Source organism: Prosopis cineraria, unplaced genomic scaffold (genome assembly GCF_029017545.1).
Source record: "Prosopis cineraria cultivar Desert tree isolate PC_DT_omini unplaced genomic scaffold, ASM2901754v1 PC9, whole genome shotgun sequence".
NCBI lineage: Eukaryota > Viridiplantae > Streptophyta > Magnoliopsida > Fabales > Fabaceae > Prosopis > Prosopis cineraria.
Genome location: NW_026555340.1, coordinates 23,064,977 through 23,084,341, shown reverse-complemented (window position 1 = coordinate 23,084,341; position 19,365 = coordinate 23,064,977). Strand labels below are relative to the sequence as shown.

The 19,365-nt window shown below is 30.7% G+C and overlaps 2 protein-coding genes across 2 annotated transcripts; both read right to left on the bottom strand.

Moving 5' to 3' along the window:
- Window positions 1–6,906: 6,906 nt before the first annotated feature.
- Window positions 6,907–7,983, bottom strand: LOC129319200 (uncharacterized). Its single transcript, XM_054964194.1, has one exon. It carries the CDS (start codon window positions 7,900–7,902, stop codon window positions 7,381–7,383), a length of 522 nt encoding a protein of 173 aa, XP_054820169.1. The 5' UTR covers window positions 7,903–7,983; the 3' UTR covers window positions 6,907–7,380.
- Window positions 7,984–11,211: 3,228 nt separating this feature from the next.
- Window positions 11,212–17,603, bottom strand: LOC129320931 (WD-40 repeat-containing protein MSI4). Its single transcript, XM_054966614.1, has 15 exons — window positions 17,295–17,603; window positions 17,031–17,094; window positions 16,761–16,847; window positions 16,599–16,661; window positions 16,075–16,140; window positions 15,901–15,975; window positions 15,334–15,409; window positions 14,691–14,892; window positions 14,140–14,221; window positions 13,764–13,837; window positions 13,495–13,606; window positions 13,310–13,384; window positions 13,133–13,206; window positions 12,051–12,150; window positions 11,212–11,672 (listed from the first exon to the last, which is right to left on the bottom strand). Exons 1-15 carry the CDS (start codon window positions 17,528–17,530, stop codon window positions 11,565–11,567), a joined length of 1,494 nt encoding a protein of 497 aa, XP_054822589.1. The 5' UTR covers window positions 17,531–17,603; the 3' UTR covers window positions 11,212–11,564.
- Between the last annotated feature and the right edge of the window lie 1,762 nt (window positions 17,604–19,365).

Genomic DNA, 19,365 nt, shown 5'->3' with positions numbered 1-19,365 from the left:
AAAGATACAACTGTCCTTAAAAAGAAAAAACTTTGTGTTTACTACCAATGAAAAAATATTTATTAATATATGAATTTAAAGTTGTTAATTTGTAAAAATCTAGTTATAAAAATTTAAATTTGTTTATCATGATGAATTTTAGTTCTAAATATATAAAGTCATAAATTATGTATCTTAACTTATGAACAAATGAACTTGTATTTATAAATATTTGAAAGTTTATTAAGTTGGCTAAGATGAACTTGTTATCCCTAAACAAGAATTTCACTATCAATGGATAATTACTTTTTAATATGTAAACATAAAATTGTAAAATATCTTAACTTATTATTATGATCAACTTTAATTTTAAATATATGAAGTCATAAATTCTGAATTTTAACTTGTGAATCAATAAACTTATATTTGTGAATATTCAAACTTTAATCTATAAATTTATTAAGTTAGCCTAGACGTACATGTCAACTCTAAATAAAATTTTTACTTCTAATTGACAATTATTTGTTAAAATGTGCTAAAGTTGTAAATTCATAAATATATAGTTATAAAAATTTGAACTTATATTTATTATATTTTCTTCCTAAAACATATTTGCAAACAAACCTCTTGGGCCTTTCAAAATAATTTTAAAAAGTATTGGGCTCTAGTCCAGGTGCCGTTTTTTACCCCCTCCCTCGGGAGTTAGATTCTCCCTTCATTTTTTATTATGGGCTATGACATTTTGGTACCTTAGAAGGAGACAAATGAAAGTTAGTCACCGTTTCTAACTCCACTCCCGAAATTTCTAATTAAAATTCTGCTATTTTCTTTATTAAAAAAAATTTATGTACTTAACTCTATATATTTAAGATATTTATTTTTAATTAAAGCAAGACAAGTCTTTTCTATATTATGTATTTCATAATAAATTTTTATCATTAAAATTATTAATATATTAAAATTCACTTGTCTTAATTTAATTGGATAAAAGTATATTAAATATATAAGACAAAATAATTATATCTTGTTCAAAATATAATAAGGAGTAAAGGGTAATAATAGAACAAATATAATTAATGAAATTATATTTTTATTAAAATATCTTATATTTTAAAACATTAATCGCTTTCAAAAATATTTCATAAACTGAAACGGATAGAGTTTATACTAAAATTTTGGCATTAGTGAATGTAACAAAAAAAATTCAATTAAATTCATTTCTCTAAAATTATCATTACTTTTATAAAATTTTAAAAATATAATTTTTGTCTTTAAATTTCTTTTTAAGTAAGGATCTCGTCTCTAAAATTTGACTCAAAATAACTTAATCCTTATAAATTGTTAATTTAATAAATTATAAGAAAGGATAAAAGAACAAATTGTCCATTAAATTATCGGTTTGTGAGCATGTTGTAACCTCAAACTCATTTTTTTATAACGTTTCTTTTCAAACTTTTAAAAATAGCATAATGTAATCTGTGTCGTTAATAAAAATTAATTTTAATCATTAATTGATTAAAAAATGATCAAAAAAAATTGCTAAAAAACCAAAAAAAAATTACAATAAAGGAGTGAAAAACTACAAAAAAGGACAAAAAAGTTTTATTGGTAATTTTTTGGTCCTTTTTTAAAAATTTTGAGATATTTTTTTATTATTTTTTAATTAACTAACGATTAAAATTAACTTTCATTAATGATAATTATTAAATTGTACTGTTTTCAAACATTAAAAAAAAACTTTACATAAAAAATGAGTTTATGTCAACTTGTTCAACACCTTATAAGAAATGTGTTGGATTAAGTCTTGACAATTAAAAAGGTACGATGATTAAAAGCTTTTTTTTTTCATAAAAAAATTATTATTCAGCAATAGAAGATGGGATTTCTAGCATTGTCTCTTTGTTTCATGAAAAAAAAGAACTCAGTGGACTCCTTGTTGGGAAATCGAAGGCTAACAAAGGTAGGACCATTGGCAGTCTTGAGGGAGCCCAGGCCTGAAAATTACATTAGCATGGGCTCTACTAATGTCCAATACTTGAGATTACAAGGCCTGGCCCACTCTTTTTCTTAAAAACAAAATTGCACTTCAAAATCATTTCCCTTCACCATTTAAAGTTTTAAAACACGAAAATCTACCTATCATCGAGGAATAGAAGGCATTGAGGGCATGTGGACTTGAAAAAAAAAACGAAAATATTATATATTTTGTTCATTGTGACACTATACAATACAGTAAATTTTAAAAAAGGCTATATATTTATGTAATAGAAAATTTAAAAATCAGTTACTAGATCTTGCAAAAAAAAAAAAAGCAACTATATTTGAAAAGAGAAAAGTAGAGGTGAGAAAATGGACAAACCTAGTCCTTAACAGCTCATCCCTTAGGCCTGATTTCTTAAAAAATAATTAATTTTTAAAGCTCAACTCTATTTGAAGGACTTAAAATTGGGCTTGTAATCTTTTTTTATTTTTTAAAATATAAAAAAATTTAAAAATTTAATAAAATAAATAAATAAAAATATAGATATAGAATTTTAATCACATTTTAAAGTGAAGATAAAAATTTTCAATCTATATCAACCTTATTAAATTCAATAAATATAAAAACTTATATATCATAGAGTAAAACATTAATCAAAATCAAGAAATAGAAATTATAAAGTAATTGTGTTTAAGAAATTAATAAAAAACCTGTTAATATTGTGTTAAAATAAATGGTAAAAGAACCAACATCAATTATTTTGACAACACAATATTTGAAAAATTATCAATCTTTTGGGGAACAAGACTTAAAGGGCTACCCGAGTTTGAGTCTTTTCTTTTCTTTTTTTCAGGGCCAACCAACGTTGGGCCTGGAGGCCTAATTTTAAAAAAAAAAACCACCAATTTTCAAACTTGAACCTTTATCTAAATAATGTTTTCAAACCTGATCCTTATTTTCAACTCTAAAATAAAAGTCATCAAGCATAGCACCATCATAAATCATGATAAATTACTATTTGTTTTTGAGTATATAAGAAATTATTATGTTTCTCTTTGTTTTTATTTATAAGAAAAATAATAAATTTTAACTTAACCATCTATTGTAGCCTTGATCATACATGCTTGTTCTTAATCTGCCATGACAAAGAGCGTAAGGTCATCCACCAAAAAAAAAACAAAGAAAGAAAAAAGAAAAGAGATATATCTTTCTTAGTTAGCAAGTGAAAAACAAGTATAGTGAGAGAATTCATAATGAAACACATTCTTGAATCAACCTCCTAGGATTACATTTAAAAAGAAAATCCCAATTATGTCTATCATCTGCTTTCAAACTAATTGGCTGGAATTCCTCGATGGCCTTTGGGTCTATCAATCTTGGGGATGAAAACCATCTGCGTCATATTGAGAGGTCTCACCAAAAAGTGGTTCGTGAAAAGACGGCTTTAACCATCGGTGTACCAGAAGCACCCATTGTCTCTCCCATTGGCTCTCAAAAGAACAATGGCTTTCAGTGATCCCATGGAAAAGAGAGCTTGTACGACCACTCACCGTTATCAATTCCATTCCGTCTTCTTCTGTTGTTTGCCATAGACTGAAATTTTACCATTCATTTAATTCCACGTTCAATTCAATAATTATATATTTATTATTAGCACAAGTAATATATTTAGTTGGACAAATGAACAAATTATCTAGAGAACTTCAAACCTAATAGCACAATAGTAAACTTTAAAACGTATTTATTATATAAATTATTTTTTCAATTTTTAAAAATAGTATAATCTAATCTTTATTGTTAATAAAAATTAATTTTAATTATTAGTTGACTATAAAATGATAAAAAAGGATTTCAATTTAGGCCCTTTATTGTAATGTTTTAAGTCTTTTTCTATCATTTTATAATTAACTAACGATTAAAGTTAATTTTTTTAAAAAAATAAAGCTTAAATTACACTGTTTTTACAAGTTAAGAAAATAATTTACACAATAAATAAATTTAATATTTATGGTGTTACTTGATCTAATGTTTAGAGGTAATTTGTTCATTTACCCTATTTAATTAAATGTCACAATCAGCAATTTTTCATCATTAAATCAAATAAACAATTAGATAAATGAAACAAATTATATAAGAAAAAAAATGTATGGACATAATACTAAGGGAATCAATTTTCTTAAAATATGAAATATATTTAAAATCTATGTTGTTTATGAATTATAAATAATTCAACATAATCTTAAATTTGGTATAATTTTTTTATTCTTTCAATGTCTTTTTTATTTTTTTGAGCTAGAGTATTCATTTCCAAGTGGAGAATACTATCCCTCAAGGCAAATGATAGATTTAATAACTTTTTTTTGAAAAAAAAAAATTATCCCAAATATAACCCTTTATCATATAAAATTAAAACACGTACATACACAAATATGTTAACACCAAGTTCAAATTTAGGACTTCTTTTAAACAAGTAAGGTAATGCTACCACTAAGACAATTTATGATTTACTGTTTATCACCACATTTTTATTAACCAATTAAACTTGTTGCACACATAAAAATGAATAAGCTATTCTTTCAATATTTATTATCACATTTTTATTAACTTTTTTTTTTTGCATGAGCATCCAATGTCTTGAACCTTGCCTCACTCGAATTGTGAGGACTTAACGGAACTTAGACTAATTCAAATCAAGGCATTACAAGCATCACAAAGGTGGGCATCCCTGACCAGTTACGTTACTGCATTCTTAGAACTCAAACTCAAAATCTTTAATTAAGTTAAAATAATTTTTGCCGTAGCTCTTTTTTTTATTAACTTTTAGATACTTTATTTTGTTCACTAGCATTTTTTTTTAGTTTTTTTGAAATCATATCTTTTGTACATTACATTGCAGGAGAAAATATATTGATGAGCTCATCTAAAAAGAAAATAATGTCTAGAAAGAAGAGAGCATCCTTATCTTATCTGCCGAACAAGAGAAAAAGAAAGAAGCACGTGAAAAATGATAAATAACACAATGAGTTCCAAACACAATATAATTGGGTATTAGGATTTGCCATTATTCATTGTTGTGTCCCACGTAATGCTAACACACACACACGTCTCTCCACTTCAACACTGTAGTAAATATATATTGTCTGAATTGTCATTAAAAATAAGTTGGGATGAGTTAATGGAATCATGGGGAATGGAAATGAATGGAATCATTCATGACTATGAATTTATTTGGTAGAGCACTTGAGTAAAATAAACATAAATTAAAATAAAAAAATCATAACTATATTATTTATTGCATTAATGCATTTGCCTTCTTTCCTTTTCATTCAAAAGTTTTTTAGAGGCTTTCAGCTTAAATTCATACCCACACATAACATTCTTAAAAAAATTAAATTATTTTAAATTTAAATTTTACTTTATAAGAGAAAAACATTAAGAAAGATATATAAAATATCATACATAGGGAATCAAATTTAATATTTCACTAAATCAAAAGCTGCTTTTAAAAAATATTTTGGGAAAATTAATTTTTTAATTTTCAATTTTTAACTCAATTAAAATTTAATTTTTTAAATATAACTCAGCCCCTCAACTTCTTTTAAAAAATATTTTGGAAAAATTAAGTTTTTTAAGTAAACTTATTATTAAAATTTTTGCAGTCTTTTGTTATATTTTATTGTTATAATGCATTGTTTACCGAATAATGAGATTGAAATGACCTCCAGATTGATCCAAATATCACTTTAATTGGCTAGAATACATTACTTAAAATGATAACAAAAATAAAAAACCTGCATTATAAAGCAAGTATAATTAACCGATTATTAATTAAAAATAATAAAAACTGCATTGAAATCATTTAAATTCTAAAGACTTGATTTACACATTCATAAATTATAAATATCAAATTGAATATTAAGGGAAATAATAAGAACTAAAAATATAATTTTTCTCAACTCAATTAAATATAAAATCTTAATTCTAAAATCATAAGCAATTGATATTTAATATTTATATAGATAGAAATATTCTAGATTCTAAAGTATTTTAAAAACATTGAGTAGTTGTTTTGGCCAAAAAGCCACTGAGTACATCAACCAAATGAACAGGGGGGAAATCATTCAATTTTGAGGTATCCAGAAATACTGAGTATTTCAAATATATTAATAGAAAAAAAAAAAAGATTTGGAGGTTGGCAATTCAAGCAAAAGACATTTGGACACAGCTAATACTACAAATCTCCTTTGGACTCCACACCAAACCCTCCACTCTCAACTTTAATGTCTCATTCCAAATCTAATAATACTATTAATAATAGTAATAATTATTAATTAATGGTGTTCAGTTTGGTGGGGAAAAAAAACAAATCAAACCCGCGGGTTCATTATAATTTGAGACTTACTCGATTTTGTTCCTCTAATTGATTTGTCTCAAATTTTTTGCTTTTTGATAAAATATTTTTCATAATTACTAATATATTTTTACATTCATTAATAATTTTTATTTTTTAACTATTAATTATTATTTGGAATGAAAAAAATTTCTTGAACACAAAAATATTTTTTAACATTTAATTAGCATATCTAACTATTAAAAATTATATATATATATATATATATATTAGAAAATTTAAAAATTATCACATATATAATTATAGATAATATTTAGTTAACTGTAACATTTTTACTACTGATTTACAAATATAAGAAAAGGGGGAAAACTTCAACAAATTTATAAAAATATGTATATAATAAATATAACATGACTTCGTAAGTTTTAATTTGTTCATGTAATTTGATTTTGAACAGCCCTAGTTATAATAGAGACTTATTGGAAAGTTCATCCCCACCTGCAATGGTTGAAATCCTTTCAAGCTGCTACCCAGAACCAGAGTCTCAAGAGAATCCCAAGAATCATAGCATGTAATGTATTGTGGGTTTCAAAACTCTGAATCAATAATAATATTCAATATTTCGCACGCATAGACTGGAAAAAAAAGTGAAAATAATATAGAAAATATACTCACTGCATGTCTGGATCCTCCAAGCTATTTCTGATTTGTCAAGCTCATATTTGTTCCTGATATTTTTTAGCTAGAAAGTTGAAAATTGAATGAAGAGGGAGGGAAAACGGGAAAAGCCGAAAAGGGTAAAAGACGAGCCCAGAAACTAGACGCAATTTCCAAAACAAGGCAAGCAGATTTCCTTCCGTCCGTTGTTTTTTCTGTATATTCTATTCACAGTGTCAAAACAAGACCCCTCAGTTCACTCTCTTCTTCACAAAATGCACACCCACCAACTCATTTCCTATTTCCTCATTGCCATTTTCCTTTTCGAGAGGATCAAAAAATGCAACAAAATGAAAATGAGAAGACGAAGAAGATGAAGACGACGACAAAACCTGAGGTCGTGTTTTCACTTTCAGCGTTTTTCTGAGAAACCAACCTCTTCTCCTCCTTCTTCTTCCCCGAGGAACCTCGCCAGAACTTCATCATCCCACTCGATAACCGAACCCTCCTCACGCGTTGTGTCATTGCGGGAAGCCGACGCGCTTCTCTCCCTGCCCAGCTCTTCCACCGAACCCACAAGCTTCCCCCTCAACCCGTTGGTGTCGACGCTGGCCATCACAGACGTGCCCGAATCGGAGAACGACGATCCGCAACTCTCCTCATTGCCGTTTATGGTGATGTACGACGAGGAGGATTGAAAAACCAAAAGCGAAGAATAAGGGTCGTCGATGAACCTCACTCCGCCCACTGTACTCGCCGGTTCCACCACCGTATCTTTCACGTCCTCCAACAGATTCAGCAGCTCACCACCGGACCCATCGTCGCCCATCAACAACCAAGCAAAAACGTCGTCCGCAACGGAGACGGCGCCATCATCCGCCGACGAGACCTTGGCGGCTGTGACGACGTTATCAGCCTCAGCTTGAACTTCCATAGTAGCGTGCGTTAGGGTATAGAAGCGAGCTTGAGAAGGAAGGAAGGAAGATGAAGGAAGGAGAGGGATTTGAAGAGAGGAAGGGACCTGGAAAAAGAAAGGGAAGGATCTCGAAGGGACCCACAAGGAGGATGGAGGAGATAAGCGCAATGATGAGAGATTTGAAAAGACCGATGCTAGTGGCCGTTGATTTGAGGTGAGACGTGGCAGGAGTATGGGGTTGACGTGGCGGCGCGTCGAGGAAGATACTAGAGACCGAAATTTGGCGGGAACGAGAGAGAGGGAACGTACGCGATGGGCGTTTGCAGAGTTCAGAAAGTGAATCGGACTGGACTGTTACTGGACGTGCGGCGTCACGTTTATTGTATTTGCTGCTGTTTTGCCTTTTTCTAATTTCATATATTATTATTATTATTTTGGACGGCACTGCATTCGCATCCCTGCAGCCTACAGGCTACCACTCCCTAACATGTGACAGCTTTGTTTTTTTTTTTTTCCCCAAAAAATTGTGTTTGAATTAGTCAATTAGGTACGGGAACTCGTCAAGTTCGTGGCATATTTCCGCCTTCAAGGAGGCTCATAGAAATATAAAATATAAAATATTTTAATTAAATTTTATTTTAATAAAATTATTATTTATTTTTAAATTAATTTTATCTTTTCATATTTATTTTTATTAAGCACCCTATAATAAATATAAAATTATTATCAATAGAGATACTTTTAAAAAAAGAACAATAATTACATATCAAAAGATTAAAAATATCTTATATTTTTTAACATCTAACTCCTCAAAAAATACCTTACATTTTTTAACGGAGAGAGTATAAGACATTTTTTTAGATATTAGATATTAAAAAAATAAAAAATATATAATTTTGAGGTCTTATATTTTGTTTAAGTTTTAATGTACTCCCTCCATTCAAAAATATAAGATATTTTTTAAGGAATTAAATGTTCAAAATGGAAGGCATTTTTAGTCTTTTGAAGTGTAATCATTGCTCTTTTTTCAAAAAATGCCCCTATTAATAGCGACTTTATATTTATTGTAAAGTGTTTAATAAGGGTAAATATGAAAAAAAGATTAGTTGAAAAGTAGATAACTATTTTATTGGGAGTGAAATTTGATTAAAAATGCCTCATATTTTTTAAGAAAAGAGTATGTCCTTATGCTTTTTTGAATATTTTAGGCCTCTGATTGTTTTTTTTTATATATATTTTACGTTCCAACACTTTTACTTTTTAATATTTTAAAAATTTAGAACATTAAAAAAAAGTACATAGAATTATAGTAAAATTTAAGTAAAGTTTAAGGACTCACTTTTTTTAAATATAAAGTATTTTTAATATTTTAAAATGTTAATTGATTTTTTTTAAAGTGTACATAATAAATAATGTACTTTATATTTATTTTTAAGTGAAATATTTTATTAAATAAGAATAAATATGAAAAGATAATATTAATTTAAACATAATTAATTATTTTATTAAGGATAATATTCAATCAAAAAATTATATATTTTTTAAGAGATTTAGCATTTAAAATGCCTAACCGGAACATACAGCTTTTTGAACTATGAAAAAAAAAAAAAAAAAGCTTACCAACTTGATTAATATTTATTTATTTATTGTTACCATTTCTTTCTACTATGATTTTAATTAAATTAAATTTTAATGATACAGATTAATTTACATTTTTAAAATATAAAATTTAAATCATTAAATTAAATAAGACAGTCTAGATTTGTCGTGTTGGTTGAGTATACATTAAAAGATGTTTTATGAAAAATAAAAATTACATAGTTGTTGGATGGACAAATTAATAAAAATGGAAAACTTATTTGACTTATAGAAAATCTGTATTTCTAAAATTATTTGTCATTTCAGTTGAGTTTTTCTTTCTTTTATTTATTGTTATAGAAATTAAGCTCAAAGATTTGTTTCCCCTTTTTTAAAAATAAAGGAAAATTTTTTTAAAACCATAAAATGATTCCACAGTCGCACAATACAGCCCCTAAAGAATTTGTTTTCCTCCCCTATTAGGTAGATCCAAAGTTTTAGAGATTTAGAAATTTTATGATTTTAGGGAGCAGTAAATTTGTGAATATCATTACATTTCCGTGATTTTGTTTTTTTTAATTGAGAATACTAGATCTACAACTAGAATGTTGGATTTTATTTTGGGGATGCAAGTAAGATAAAAATCTTCATCATTCATAATTCTTACAAGCCTAGCCCACAACATAGTTACCAATATAAAATATTCCCTGCCATTAATAACAATATAAAATCATTTTAACCAAATCACGTGATTTATGTTGAAAACTTCAATTAGTTAATAACATCATTTGTGTTAAATGACAGTGAAAAAACTACCCCTCTTATAGAATGAATAAACTCCTGTTTCCTAAAGCATCCTGACATAATAAATTAAATGGAAATATTTTTAATAATTTATCATAAATACTTCATAATCTAAAATATCCCATATTAAGGACCAGAAAGAATGTTAAACTACTTAAAAAAATCCAATTTGTAATTCATAGTACCTATATTAAGAAAAAATCCAATTTGTAATTCATAGTATCTATATTAAGAAAACACTTCCCACAAAAACCAAGAAACTTCAATATTTGGACATGTCCTAAATTCATATTGCAGAATATTTGGGCACAAGGACCACGGTCATCGAGAGACTATTTTTTCAACAAAATTATCAAAACACTCATCTTTTTTTCCACGCTTGTTTCCGTAATACATATTTTGAAGATTCTTAGATGACTAACAAAAAAATCATATATATATATATATATATATTGTTATTTAAATGCTCTTGTTATCCTTCCTCCTCTATATATTTTTTTATTTTATCTGAAAATATATTGCCGTTACATGATCAAAGTCGCTTGCAAGCTTTATTTCTATATTTGAGACTTGTGTCCTAATATTTGGACCTTATAGTTCTTGTGGCCAATTTTCCCTTCAGCTAGTTTTGATGCAACATATAAAACCCACATCTAGGCATCATCAATTATTATCATCACACTTATTTTGGTCACTGTCACAATTACTACCATCTTCATTGCCAACACTATAACCATCATTGCCAGCAACATGCATGCCTGCTAACACCACCTTCTCCAGCGTCCCAACTACTAAAATATCAGAGTCAGCAAGTCCCCATCGTTAAAATATTTGACCTTTTCACTCCCCATTTGAAGGTTGAAAGGGACTGGACAACAAAAATAACAAACCTTATCTCTAGATAAGATTGACTACATAAATTGCCAAGTCATTGTACTCCATCAATGACAAAACCTTTAAAAAGGGACTGTGACCTAAACAATTTATTTATCAGCCAACACAAACAATTTAGGAGCCACGAGGACCAGTCAAGGGTTTTCATAATCTCCGAAATGATGATCATCCAAACTTGAATTAAACACTATCAAATCCCTCATTGTTCTATGTTCCAACCTAAGACTCCCCCCCCCCCCACTTGGGTTTTTCTATCTGGGTGTTTTCTAGAACCAAAACAAACATCACAACAAATGCAGTAATAGATGAACATAAATTACAATAGCTGCTACAATGATGATACAATGATACATTCAGACCACAGACAAGTCAGAAACAAGTCACTGCCTACAACATCTGTGTCATCACTTTTCAGACTTGGAGGCACACTCCACAACATGAGCCTTGAATTTCTCAAGCTCTGCCAAAACCTCCTCTTCTGGTCGATAGATCAAGTCACTCATGCGCCATATCTGCACAAATCATTTAACATTTCACATAAATTTCAGACCGAAGTAATTTTTACTTATTTTTGCAATGGTCATGAAACATCTTGCAGATGGCAAACATCACATGCAAGAAACCCAACAGATTTCACAGAAATTATCAAGGGGAGACATTTCCTACATTTTCTGATATCAAATCCCAGCAGAAAGTGTTTTGATCTAACTAAAAGGTTAACCCTAAAGATGAATGTTAGTCAGCATATCACAAAATTACATTATCTGACCACAGATGAACACAAGAACTAAACTAGTTGATCTTTCCGCAAATTGCTCGTTCAATTATATGATTAAAAAGAAAATAAAGGTCTGCATACTCAATTAATGGATGAGGAAAAAGATTCATACCTGCAATGTTCCCCCTCCACCAGTACTGTCACAGTCGTCAGACACACTTACAATTGTCCATGGGTCATATGCGTTCCAGTGGAAGTCAACAACCTTGTCTCTGCATAGCAGTACAAACTTCATTACATGGAACAAGACAAGAAAAGGTGGTACAGAACAAGGTCTAGCAAATATTTTCAACAAAACAAAAGGTTAACACAATTTAAAATTCTGTTTCTATTGTATCCTTGAAAAAACATCCGATAGCATTTACCAGGTAGCCTTTAACGTTAGACTAAAAATTCATATGAAAAGAAAGAAATTATGAGACTAACTACAGATGACTTGAAAAGGAATATAAGACAAACTAGCTTGGTGCGTTCAATATGCTGATTTTTTGAAGAACACGTCAGGTGTTAACATTACAAATTTGCAGCAACCGAAATGAGTAAATATTACAATCATAATGAGTCTGTGGACAACAAAAACGAGATGATGAACAGTCTGAAAATAACATGAAAATTTTATTACTACATTGATGCCAATATACAAAAAGACCGACCACATATAGGCACATAATAAAAAATGTCTATAAAAACGGAAATTTTAAAGATAAATATAAAGTCATAGTAATAAATACTCCCTCCAGCCCTATTTGTAGGACACCTTTTAGAAATAATTTTTCATCCAAAATGTGGGACACTTTGTAATAATTAAACTACTCTTTTCAATTAAATCCTTTTTTGATTAGCGAAAACGTATTTAATGTAAGTGTATTATTATTTAAAGCCAAAAGTAAAAATAAAAGAACATATCATTTTTTATATTATTAAGAAAAAAAAAACTAACGTTTCTTAAAATGCAACAGTTAAAAGTATCTTATAATAAAGACCGGAAAGAGTAACATAAATGGTCAAGGAAAAACAATTGTGGAGCTACATGAGATTAATGAAAAGATAATGACAACATAAGGAGATTTAAGAAATCATTTTTTACATCCTAATTTCAAAGTAGATATACTAAAAGGTTAAAAAGTAATATCAATGGTCACAACTACAAGTTGAGGTGAATGAGAAGGCTAACTAAAGTAAATTCATGTTTACCTATGGCCAGCATGTTGGAACAACAAACCAGGAGAGCCATGTGATTTTCCTGTTCGTTCTGTTTTCTTACCAATCTGAATTACAGAACAAAAGCAAAAGATGTTGAGATAAGCACCATCTTCATCTCAGGCAATCCACCTGAAAGTAATGAGATTCAGAACCAGATTGAAACGGCACCTTATCATAATCCCAAATGTTTAAGAGACCATCTTCTGCAGAACTTCCAAATACAGATGATTTGTCCGGAGACCACTAAAAAACACATAAAAAAAAAGAAACTAGTCAACATATGTTGCAGCAGAACCAGAACTAGCCCTAACGTATGCAGAATGAATAGCAAATGCCACCACATCCACAATCACCTGAACACAAAGAACAGCAGCTTTGTGACCCTCAAATTTATGGATAGGTGACCCAACACCATTAGAGGTAAGATTACGCCGGTCAAACATGCGAACAGAATTATCTGCTGACCTGGAGAGATATCATGACAAGGTCAAATGAGGACATCATACTCAAACAACTTGCTTATAATGCTAAAACACAGAGAGCACTTATACTGAATTGCAAGTTTGTACTAAACAAATTAATGAACTATTGATAAGGGGGAACATACAGCAGCAGAACATACCCAGTTAGAATAAGATTAACATCATTGGGATTCCAGTCAACACAGTGGAGATCAGCATTATGAGCTTTTTCAACCTGCCACCAAGTTAGTAGGGAACCAAATAGGAAAAGAAAAAAAGGAAAGGGCAAAACGAGCTGTCACCATGATGAGCATTCAAAAGAGAAAGGTTCTGTAAGCCAACATCTTAACAAATATAAATGCAATTTTTCAGTGATTTAAAAACACAGGATGGATATACTCACTGTAATTCACTTTGTAAGAAATTCTTTTTTTTTAATAGAAAAAATAGGTTCTGACTTTATAATCCACCAAGAAATACACCTCATCCAGAATAACAAAACAATTACATACATGATTAAAGTAAAGAGAAAAAAACCTTCACAACAGGACCAGTGCCAACGCGTGCATCCCATAATATGAGGCAAGAATCATCTCCAACACTACAGAACTCCTGTGCGCTTCAACATGATTATAAAGACGTCAGGATGAGAAGGCAAACTAATAAACCTAAAAATATAGTTCCTGCTGCTAATAAAGTGCAAAATACACATGGCCCAATCTCTGCGTGTGTGTGAGAGAGAGAGAGAGAGACTTTATAATTCAAGAGATTTCAAGGGAATTTTGTCCAACCCTCCCCCTCCTAATTTTTTTCAAGTTAGTCCAAAAAGGGGACTAGATAACACATTCAGAACAGAAGTTTTCTCCCTCCGCTATACTTACAAAAATTCATCTGGAAGAACTAGCTCATTGAAAGCGGAAGTTTAAATGTTAATATGAATGAAAAGGAACGAGGATAACCACTTCATAGAGTGTAATCAAAGGAAAACAGTGTCCTTTAAGGACAAAAGGATAGTCCCTTGATAATTAGTACAAAAATTACCTAAAGGAATGAAAAGATATGCACTTGATAATTAGTACAAAATTTACCTAAAAGGACAAAAAGTCACATCTTCAACAGTATCCTCATGCCCATGAAAGATGCCTCGTGGTCCAACAGATGGTCCATCAGTAGCTTTGTCATTGCCTTCCCCAGATTTGGAGTTCTGTTTTGACTCAGTAGATTTTGGGTCTGTGGCAGCAGATGATATATGGTCCTGAATACTCCACAAAACCACTGATTTATCCTTACCTGAAATGCCACTTATTTCTTTCAGACAGTATACCCACAAAGATCAAATTCAGTTCATTTTAGAAACAATTCCATGACAAACTACAAAAATATAAGAAACTTCAACATTTGCTACTTTACATGTTTCAGGACAGAACAAGAGCAAGAGGAACACAAAAAATGTAATTCAGCCAGCAGAAACCACAGTTCATCAAATCACATTGCAAGATCACTGTTGATATTCACCAACAGTTGATCACAATTTTTACTCCTATAATTGTGGCTAGGACAACTATATAAAATTATTTCAAGAAATAAGTAGTTTCAGAGCCTAATTATTTAAAGAAAATATTAAAAACTATGCCAACCTACAGAAATAACATAGGGTTCAGTTAGGCACATTGCAAGAGCAGCAGTTTCAGAGCCTAATTATTTAAAGAAAATATTAAAAACTATGCCAACCTCCAGAAAGAACATAGGGTTCAGTTGGGCACATTGCAAGAGCAAATTCAGCATTATCTTGATGTCCCGTCAATATCTGCAAGACGAAGACTCTGATATATAGCAATCATGCCAGCCAACAAAATAAAAATAACAGAAACAACAAAATTGTTTCCTTGGGAGTTTCTTTGACAATATATGATTGGGGAGCAGGGACAAATGAAATGCGTCACTTGATTCAAAGTGAAAAGGTCAAATCCTACTAGCCATTTCCAAGTATGTCAACTGCATCCCATGTTTCAGCCCCAACATTGCTTCCCCACTGCTATGTTAATAGCCTCAGATTTCATATATTAGAAGAAAGGATCAGAAAATTTATCCCAGAAGCCATTAATTAAGGTTAGCATCTGACAATTCAAGTCAACAACACATAATGAAATATCCTACTTTAGTGGAAGAGTCACGCATATTCCCCAAAATAAAGGGATGCAAGAGCATAATCTGCTTCCTTCTTCCATAAGATAATAAAAATGGACAGAATTCAAATAGACGAAAGAGTGTGTAATTAAGAGTAATATTAGACCATACCAGATCTGGACGAGAGTTTGTTGCTCCAAGGACAGCATGACGATTGGGCTGAGTTTCAACATCCCAAATGAGGACCTGATTATCGTTTATTCACTTGTTATGAAACCATACAACGAGGAAATCATTTATAATAATCAGATTTAATAAATACACGAGTAAACAATGGATTTTTACATCAGGGCTATCAGTATGAGTAGCTACTATCTTAGAATTTGTTGGCAATTCCCGAATTCTATTAACCTGCAAAGTGATGCCTGGAGGTCAGTGTCATAAACATCAACATCTTGGGGGGGGGGGGATTCAAGCCACGAAAGTTAAAGGATCCATAGGCACAAAGCGTATATATCAAAGTAATATAGTTATAAAGATAAATTGTCAAAACCTTCAAACAAGGACAAAAGTCAGGTAAAGTTCATTTCTTTAGATGTTTGCTTTTAGGTTCTCTGAATTTTTTTTCTTTGAAAAAACATTTGGAAAATCTTTTTGATAAAGCCATTTCAGGGGATGAACAGAAAAAAATGTGTGGAAATTCTGGGTTTTGCCTTCAACAAAACCACAGGAGACTAATGATCTCAAATAGGGTTTTGGGCAAGGACAAGGAGTGGGGAGCCAAAAGTGTTCCAATCCATCATTTATATTAACACATAGTATCAAAGTACGCTGTTTTTAACTTGTCCATCAGTGTGAATAATATTTACCTCTCCCGGATGTATGATGGTCTTATACTTCTTCACAAATGGTGACCGCGTCTCCTCATTAAACTGAAAGAAACAAAAAGCCATCAATTTCTTGCAGCTTAATTGCCTCCCAAACATAATTGTGAAAGCTAAGATAAGAGGGATCACTTAATAATAAGTCACCTGTGAAATGTGCTCCGCAGCTGCAACCCTAGGCTTCACAACCTCGCAGTTTGCGATGACGAGTGTGTTTGGAACACTACCATCAGTCTATAAACAGAATGGGATATTTCCATTTCAGTAAAGGAAATAAAAGAAACGAATACATATTCAGAAACCCCCCCCCCCAAAAGGAGATTATGCAATGCAACTCAAAGGAAGCTCCAACTACATCAGCCCACACATTTCAATTAGATGGAATACAGATGCACAAACTTTAAGATTGAGACTTACCTGTTCAGAGAGGTAGAGACGCTGGCGATTCTTGTAAGTAGCTTGCTCGAGCTGAGGACCCCACCTATGGGTTTAAGAATAGTTCAACAGTAGTAGCACATCAAGTATCAGACATACGTCTAGGAATGAAAAAAATGGAATTGAGGCTCGAAAGTCGCTCAAAATTAGTGCAGAAAAAATAGGTATCGCGACAAAGAAGAAAAACCCCAGAATGAGGAGGAAATAAAAGCAAAACCCTAGAGATAGAGAGGGGGAGAGAGAGACCGGCAAGAGAGAGAGGGCCAAACGAGGTTGTGATTAGCAAGCCAGTCATATAGGACAGGGACGAGGGACTTCCATTGAGTGTACTTGTCATCGACAGAGGGAGGAGGGTGAGATTTCTTGGGCTCTTTAGGGGTCTTGGAATGTTGGTGCTGGTCGTCCTTCTTCTCCTCCTTGGGCTTCGGTTTGCGACCCCTTGTCTCCTTCTTCTTCACCACTCCTTGCTGTGGAGTCTCCATGACACTAATCCCCTCCCTCCTTCTTCTTCTTCACACTCTCTCAATGTAGTGAATTCTGATACCACTCTCCTTTTCGTTTCGCGCTCCTTAGAAATACATGACCCTCCTCAAATTCTTTTATTTTCTTTTTTTAATTTGGGTTGAGGACAAATCTTTCTTAAATCTTAAAATTTAATTCTCTGTTATTTAATTTGCTCGAAAAAAATTCTTGTTATGTCTTCCTAATTATTATATTTTTTTCAAAATAATTGTTTTACTTTATTATAAGTATTTTCAGAATTCTAAAACATTACTTAATAACACTTTCTTATTTTATTTTAGAATAATTTATTATTTATAATATTATAATATTTTTCCAGACATTAAGTAAGGGGCATATTTAGTAAAGTATGTCATTTTTTATATAATTATTACATTTACTTTATTAATGCTTAAAGTATGCAATAACCTTAAAAGATAAGTGTAATAATACAGACAAGGGTATTTAACAAATTTATTGTGGTAGTGTATTTGATCCAAATTTACTTCTTTTAAAACTTTCATCATTTTTAATTTATAACTAAAATATTTTTACTGTGTATTATTCATTTTTTTATTGACCAAAAGAACAATAAAAAACATTCAAATTAATCAATTTGCACAAGCAATCTATCTTGATGTAGATTTAGTGTGTGGGTGTATACCCAATGATTTTGATGACACAGTTATACATCTATTTTTTACATAAAAGGAATGAGGCAGCTCTTGTATCTCAGCTTCCAATTTTTAGAACACCCAAGAAACAATAGAGCCATATGGATCTGTGTTATGAGTATTTGGCTATATATATATATATATATATTAGAATGCAAACAGATCCATTAATCATAGGAGATTATAAATGAGTCAATATGAGTTAACTTCCTCTCATCATCTACTACTTTTTTACAATAAGGTGAGATTAAGTGTACAAAAAATTCTCATCCCATCCAAAGCCTTAGTGGCTAGAAAACGAGCACAGTAATTAGATTTCTTGCACGTGAATTTGGTTTTTCTCCATTGTGTTTTCCTTCCATTGTAAATATGAACAGCTCATATTAAATTTTCATGATACAAATTAATCCGTACTTAAATTCAAACCATCTAATTTAATTTAATGGTCTAGATTTATAATGTTTCTTCCACTTCAGTGGAGGAAAGCCAATTCCCATAGAGACAAACTCAGATAAACATTTCTCCCTCTGAATAAAAGCAACCTAGCTTGCTCAATAATATCCCTTTGAGGATGTTGCATAACATCATCTCTAGTAGTCAGGTTAATTACTTACCTGCACATAAAACTCAGATAGACATTTCACTCCATGAACAAAAAAATTATTAGAGTTTGGAATTAGTGGGAATAATTTAACCCCACTAACAGGATCTTGGATCCATTATTGTCCACATGAACACATATTTCTACCAAAGTGCCTTTTCTTTTAGATGAATGATGGTTAGGTCCTTGAGCACTGCTTTGATATGTTGAGCAGAGCCTTTGATGGCAACAAAATGCGCCCTTGGGCTTATCTATGTCACATTTTGGATTGAGTCATCTCATTCTCAAGTTCTTTCAATTGGCCTAAGCTATGAGTTTCCTTTCCCATGGTATTACTTTCATGAACTTTGGTACTAAAGATATCCTTCTCCAATGAAATGACAAAGTTCTACATTTATATTGGGAATTCTTGCTCTAGAGGCATCATGAGATCCAGACACTCAAAAGGCTATTTGAATGTGTTATTCCATCAAAATTATATTGAAAATAATATGAAAAATTCATCTGAAAAAAATAATTCACCTATTTATTAATCTTTAAA

Coding starts and splice junctions, on each gene's coding strand:
- LOC129319200 (XM_054964194.1), bottom strand. CDS start 7,902: ATGGAAGTTCAAGCTGAGGCTGATAACGTCGTCACAGCCGCCAAGGTC.
- LOC129320931 (XM_054966614.1), bottom strand. CDS start 17,530: ATGGAGACTCCACAGCAAGGAGTGGTGAAGAAGAAGGAGACAAGGGGT. Junction 16,141..16,598: donor CCATCATACATCCGGGAGAG/GTAAATATTATT, acceptor ATCACTTTGCAG/GTTAATAGAATTCGGGAATT. Junction 15,976..16,074: donor CTCATACTGATAGCCCTGAT/GTAAAAATCCAT, acceptor AACGATAATCAG/GTCCTCATTTGGGATGTTGA.